Genomic DNA, 6,077 nt, shown 5'->3' with positions numbered 1-6,077 from the left:
TGGAAAATCTTGACAAATGATCACTGCCGAGTGACGAGCGACAGGAAAAGCTGCCAATCAATTGGACCATCCTGGCTGTTGCAGTCTGTAAATGTTTTTCACCAACTACTACTACTCCAATCATATATATATATATAGAGAGGGGTTTACAAAAACACGTTTTATTGTGCAGCTCACTTGGTTTATTTTCTTAGTGGTACAGCTTTTGTCAGCTGTATTTTTTCAACACGCACAGAAGTAAACTAAACTAAACTGTGTGACGCCTAGTCATAGATAATTTGACCCTTTTTATGGGTTCTGATCTGAAAAGCGGATTTAACTTGAAAAGGTCGAAGGAAGTTGAATACAATTGTGTTGTCATACGAGTTGGTGTCGTGAAGGGAAGAGTGGTATGCCGGCGGGAGCTCCTTGGCCTCTGAGCTACGCAAACGAGTAAGGCAGCCTGCTCTCTAAAGCATGGTGGCAAAAGGAAAAAGACGGAAAGCAAATAAGGGCAAAGAAAGAAACAGGTAAGGTGAATTATAGCCTAAAAATGCACGCTTGTCTTGCTCCCCTTTTTTCCTTCTACACTTCCACTGTTCCGCATCCAACTTAGCAAGGTGAATATGCACAAAATCAACTTATTTTTCCATCTGCCTTCCTAATAAACTGGACGTGCATGCATTCGCTCCATTGGGGTTTTAGGAAGTCGCCCACCCTCAAATTAGTTGTGCATTTGCTTTTATAAAGTTTTAGCCTTGAGACCGTAACAATAGAATCCATGGAAAAGAAGAAAGAAGTTTTAACTTATTTTCTCGCGAACTGGTGTGTACCCGAATTTATTTAAAGCGAAAGAAATTGTTTTACAGCATGTTGTTAGTCCCGCTACCTGAAGCTGGTTTGCGAGAAGCAGACCACTACAGTAGCGAGACTAACAACCGAACACAAAAGCTAAGAAGTTTTAACTTACATATGCTGCAACGTTGACAACGGTATAGAAGTAGAATAGTGGTGCAATAGAGAAGTCCGTGGTAATCTGAGCAATGGATTTCAGAGTCCTACATAAATCCATGTCAGTGTCACCTACGAATCACCGTTAAACCTCACACCCATTCTCCCCTCTACATGGCAAATCTCCAATCTCCCCTTTATTTACCGTCTCCCTCTCCCATATGTTTCCTGACCAAAGCGTCTTCTTCCCCAGCATCTCGCTCCATGCCAAAGCCCACCGCGGGCAGATCACAACACGCCATGCCGGCCGCCTGCTCCCGCCTCCATCCAACACCGGAGGAGTACACGCGCGCACGGGCGCGCAGGTAGTTAGCTAGCGAACAAACCCAGCAGCAGCACACGCCGCCGCGCGCCGACAACAAAGCGATCTAGAAGAGCACAGGAAGGAGCAAGGTGTTGCGAGCAAGTCGACAATGGCCGCGGAGCAGGCCCAGCTTTGCTGCGCCACCGACAGCGGCGGCGACAGCGCCAGCAAGCGCGACGCCGCCATGCCGGTGGCGGTGGCCGTGTCCATGTGCCTCCTCCACGACGCGCTCGGCGTCGCGCTGTTCCTCGCCTCCCACCCGCTCCACACCGTCTACCTCCTCTTCTTCGCGTGGGGCCTCGTGGCGCTAGCGGCCTTCTTCTGGCCGCTCCTCGTCTCCACGTCGCTCCTCCTCGCCGTGCTCGCCACCGTCGGGCCGTATGTCGCCGGCGCCGGCGACTGGCCCCGCGGCGTCAGATCGTCCCTCGGCAGGACCTGCGGCATTGCCGTCGCCGCGCTCTGCGCCGAGCTCCGGCCGCCCGACGGTGCCCCCGCGGGGCTCGTCGCGCAGCTCTGCTCCTTCGTCCTTGGCCCCACCGACGCTGCCTCCGTTCTCTGCGTCGAGGAGATCATGGGTGAGCCCTGCAACGTTATTATTACAGCTTCTTGCTTTGTACCTGAGGTTGAGGAGGAGCAGAGCTTGTTGTTAATTGGTGGTGACGACTGCAAGGAGCCTGCATTTGCGCTCCCTGTAATGGATTACATTGGTGACGGAAGCTTCTTGGATTATGAGAGTTTCGGTGATTTGAAGGACAGAATCGATGAGAAAGTTGTGATTTCCGAGGATATGAAGGGCTCTGATCCTTTGGCTCAGCAGTGTTGCTTGCCCAGAGACACATTATTTCTGCAAGAAATGGAAGCAGAGGAAGAAGAGAGCGCCATTCAGGGGCAGGACTTGATTTTGTCAGCCAGTGATGAGGTCACCGATGGTGTTGAGGAGAAGAGATTGGAGTGTGACCCAGTGTCAGTAGAGATCAAGAAATCTGAGCCAGTGCAAGTATTGGAGACCAGGAAATCTGAGCCAATGCAAGCAATGGAGATCAAGGAATTGGAGCCGTTGGAACCAATGGAGGCCAAGGAACTGGAGATCAAGAAATTTGAGTCACTTCATGCAATTGAGATCAAGAAATGTGAGCCAGTGCAAGCAGTGCAGATCAAGAATTTTGAGCCTGCAGAACCACCTGAGGTCAAGGAATGTGAGACAGTGCAAAAAGTACAGATCAAGAAATTTCAGCCCACACTGGAGATCAAGAAGTCTGAGCCAGTTGAATCAGTGGAGATCAAGAAAAATGAGCGGGTGAAACCACGTTCTTTGATTGCCCAGCGCATCAAACTATGGGAAGCACAAGTAGTATCTGGCAATGCCAAGCCATTTGTTGGGGACAGGGAGGAAAATTCAGTGGAATTCAGTTTGAAAAATAAGTCAGCAGCCAAGTATGGAAAGAAATGCGTGCGGTTTGAGGCTGATCCTTGTGCTGAGAAATGCGGAAGTGATCAGCAAGCTCAAATTGCTGTTTCCACTCAAGAATGTGTCGAACAACAGCAAGAGCAAGAGTTTAAGGATGTCAAAGAGTATATGCACTCGGAGACTGAAGCTAGTGATAAATGCAGCCAAGACATGAAGGCTGAAGAAATCACTCCTGCTGTCGTCGCACAGGCTGAACAAGAGATGCTGGAACAAGGCTGCAACGATGTGCAACCTGAGCCAGATTTGGAAGAGCTGGAGTACGAGATGACGCAACCTGAACAAGAACTTGATGAAATGGAGGAGGTGTACAACGACGTGACACAATCTCCAGCCATGTGGAATGAGATGGAGAGTCCACTGAAGTCGACATCGATCACCGGCCGAGTGCACTCGCGGACCTCGTCGGAGAACCTCCTCAGCGAGGGGTCGCCGTCGCGGAAGGACAAGGAGTGGAAGAGGACGCTGGCGTGCAAGCTCTACGAGGAGCGCATGCAGCTCAGGCTGTGCCGCGACAGTGCCGTGGTGGAGGGCAGCGACAACATGGACATGCTCTGGGAGGCCTACGAGGTGGGCAGCGGTGGTAACAAGGGCAGAGGCGGGAAGCGCAGTGGCAGCAAGGTGAAAGGCAGCACCGGCAAGGTTGAGGATGCTGTTGAGCAAGGAGAGGAAGAGGAGGAGGAGGACGACGACGACAACGAAGGTTCAGTGAGGCAGCTATGCTGCCTGCAGGCCCTCAAGTTCTCCACCAGGAAGATGAACTTTGGAGGCGGCAGGCCTAGCCTGTCCAAGATCTCCAAGGTCCTAAAGAGGATGACCGCATTGTCGAGGATGGGATCGCGGCGCAAACAGTCTGAATGAAGGTCAGCTGTTGTGAACTGGTGTGATCAATGGATGAATCTTCTTCTTGAATGTAGAACCGCTGTACTGTCACGGTACTCGTTGTGCTGTTTTCAATTGTATTTCTTTTTCCAGTTTGTGTATATATGTGATACATATACCCAATGGTTTCAGTGAGGTTGGGGTAATCACAGGGCTGTCACTTGACCTGCAGAATGTAATAAACCTTAATCTGGTGTGTGTATTTTTCGTGCTTTAAGTCAATGCTGTGTGCTTGTGTCTCTATCAACAATTACTGAAATGCGCTATGCAACCTCTCAGTTATACCTTGCTCTGGTTCCCTGTTCTGACTTCTGAGCCATATACAATGACAGTTCATCCCAGTGGCCAATCTTCAGCACATGATTTGATCAGTCAGTGCTGAAAGTATTCGTTTTTCTTCAACCATAATCAATAGGTGCTTCGCAGTACAACCAGCAAGCCACAATGCTGTGCCATTCTGCACAAGGCGTGCTGCATCGTGAAGTTTGTCCCTGCAATCTTGCGCGGAAAGTGAGTCTGACAATTACATGATTTGGGTTGAAGGTTGATCATATTTTTCTACATGTCCAATTTCTGCACTGAAGATACCTCCTCATGGCTTCCTGTACAATTTCTGCATGCACGCCCGACGGCAATAATTGTGCAGCACGATCCGAGCATGCCACAGAAGGCCACAGGGGACCGATTTTGTTTTCCTTCAGGCTTCAGCTTGGGCACTCGGCTAATCTTATGTGCACTGCACTGCACCCCTGCCTTGCCCTGCTTTTTGGGAGCAGGCTCTGTTGTTGCATGGAGGACCATTTCTTTCGCTCTCCAGCCCCAGCTCTGGGACTGGGAGGTGATGAATTCTACTACTGGCTGGCAGTACTGTGGTCCGTGGACGTCTGGTGCACCAAACGTTATATATCATTCCACGATGGGCATTGGCAATTTACCATAGTCCACAGCCCGTCGATCGAGTGCAGGGTGTTCTGATCCGTATGTTGCTTTTTTTTTTACAGATTTGCTAATTGATATACGGTTGTTTTGGGTCCAGGTAGCAACCGGTTTTTTTTGACAGCAGGATTCGTACCGGTCGCTGCCTCCTGCCGCCGAATTAGGCTGCGTCTGCCACCTGATCGTAGGTACGGGTTCGTGAGTTCGTTGCCGTACCTACGGGTTCGCTGCGTTCGTTTGTTGCCCGATCGCCCGAGGCCGTCGTTCGCGCACGCGGATGCCGGCGTCCCCGTCGACGTCGTGCGGATCGAGTGCCAGGAGCTTTGTGTCATTTGTTTCATTTGTATGTTTGTGAATAATTTGATGACATTTGTGAACAATTTGATATATATTTCTCTGGTGTTTGGAATCTATAGACAAAATTTATATTTATTTTTTGAAAATTTGGCATATATTTGTCTGAGATCTTTATCCTCAAATTACATCACTCTATCCAATAAATTACACTGAAGAAATAATTGCAAATATAATAATAAGGTGGTGTAAATATAGCTATAACACAGTGTAAGTGCATGAGAAAAATCTGATAGTTGTGAGGGGCTAAAACAACCAATTATTGACTAGATAGATTTTTTTACTAAAAAAAGCCTCCGCTCTCTTCCTGCACGAACATAAGGTCTGTCGACCCCACACCAACCTCAGTCCCCCCAGGAGAGAGCCCTTGTGGCTTCTGAGTGAGTCTCCGTCACACGAGAGCCCTTGTGGTTTCCACCCTCCGCCCCCTACTCTCCCTCTCCGGCAACCTCTCTGGCATTGAGAGTAGGTGGGCCAGCCCCCCCTCTCTGTATAGTGTTTCTTTAGTGTAATAAGTTGTCCTGGATGGGTGTTTCGAGGATGAAAGCATCTAGTTCCCTAGTTGGGTTTCGGTGATTAATGACAATACGTGATTACTGTGACTAACGTGTGTTTTGCAGAGGCAATTAAGTTAGTTCACGGTAATGGAGATCGATTGGGCTATCATGATGGTCATGCCCCTACGATGGAAATCGTTTTGGTTTTCAAAGGATGGATGACAATGTTAAGGATGAACTAGTTCTAAGTGTCGATTGGAGTTGTGGTGACACTTAGAGTAGTTTAGGACTTTATTTTTCCTTTGGCCATACTATTAAGGGGGTACGGACGGATAGCTTGACCTAGGTGAGTCTAGTGGGTTAGGTGTGGTGCACACTTGCTAAAACTAGCGCTAGGTAGTTCCAAAATAGTCCTTAGATCTAAATGAGCAAACTTCATTCACATATGATCGAGAGTTGGAAGTGAATGGAGGGTCAAATACTGACCGGACGCTGGCTTCGGTGTGACCGGACGCTGGCTCAGAGTTTGGTCAGTTCATTTGATCAAGGTGAAGTCGTCTGGAAGTGACCGGACGCTGAGAAGTGAAGTGACCGGATGCTGAGGGCCAACGTCCGGTCAACTCCAGTAAGGTTCTAGAGAGGGAGAATC

General features: G+C 49.2%; 1 protein-coding gene across 1 annotated transcript; it reads left to right on the top strand.

Moving 5' to 3' along the window:
• The first annotated feature begins 1,087 nt into the window (after window positions 1-1,087).
• Window positions 1,088-3,898, top strand: LOC136484971 (uncharacterized). The gene has a single exon (XM_066481927.1). The coding sequence runs from the start codon at window positions 1,404-1,406 to the stop codon at window positions 3,618-3,620; it is 2,217 nt and encodes a 738-aa protein (XP_066338024.1). The 5' UTR covers window positions 1,088-1,403; the 3' UTR covers window positions 3,621-3,898.
• The last annotated feature ends 2,179 nt before the right edge of the window (window positions 3,899-6,077 follow it).

Source organism: Miscanthus floridulus, chromosome 10 (genome assembly GCF_019320115.1).
Source record: "Miscanthus floridulus cultivar M001 chromosome 10, ASM1932011v1, whole genome shotgun sequence".
Taxonomy (NCBI): Eukaryota; Viridiplantae; Streptophyta; class Magnoliopsida; order Poales; family Poaceae; genus Miscanthus; species Miscanthus floridulus.
The sequence above is the reverse complement of the archived record's forward strand: the minus strand, read 5'-3'. Positions and strand labels throughout refer to the sequence as shown.

Coding starts and splice junctions, on each gene's coding strand:
- LOC136484971 (XM_066481927.1), top strand. CDS start 1,404: ATGGCCGCGGAGCAGGCCCAGCTTTGCTGCGCCACCGACAGCGGCGGC.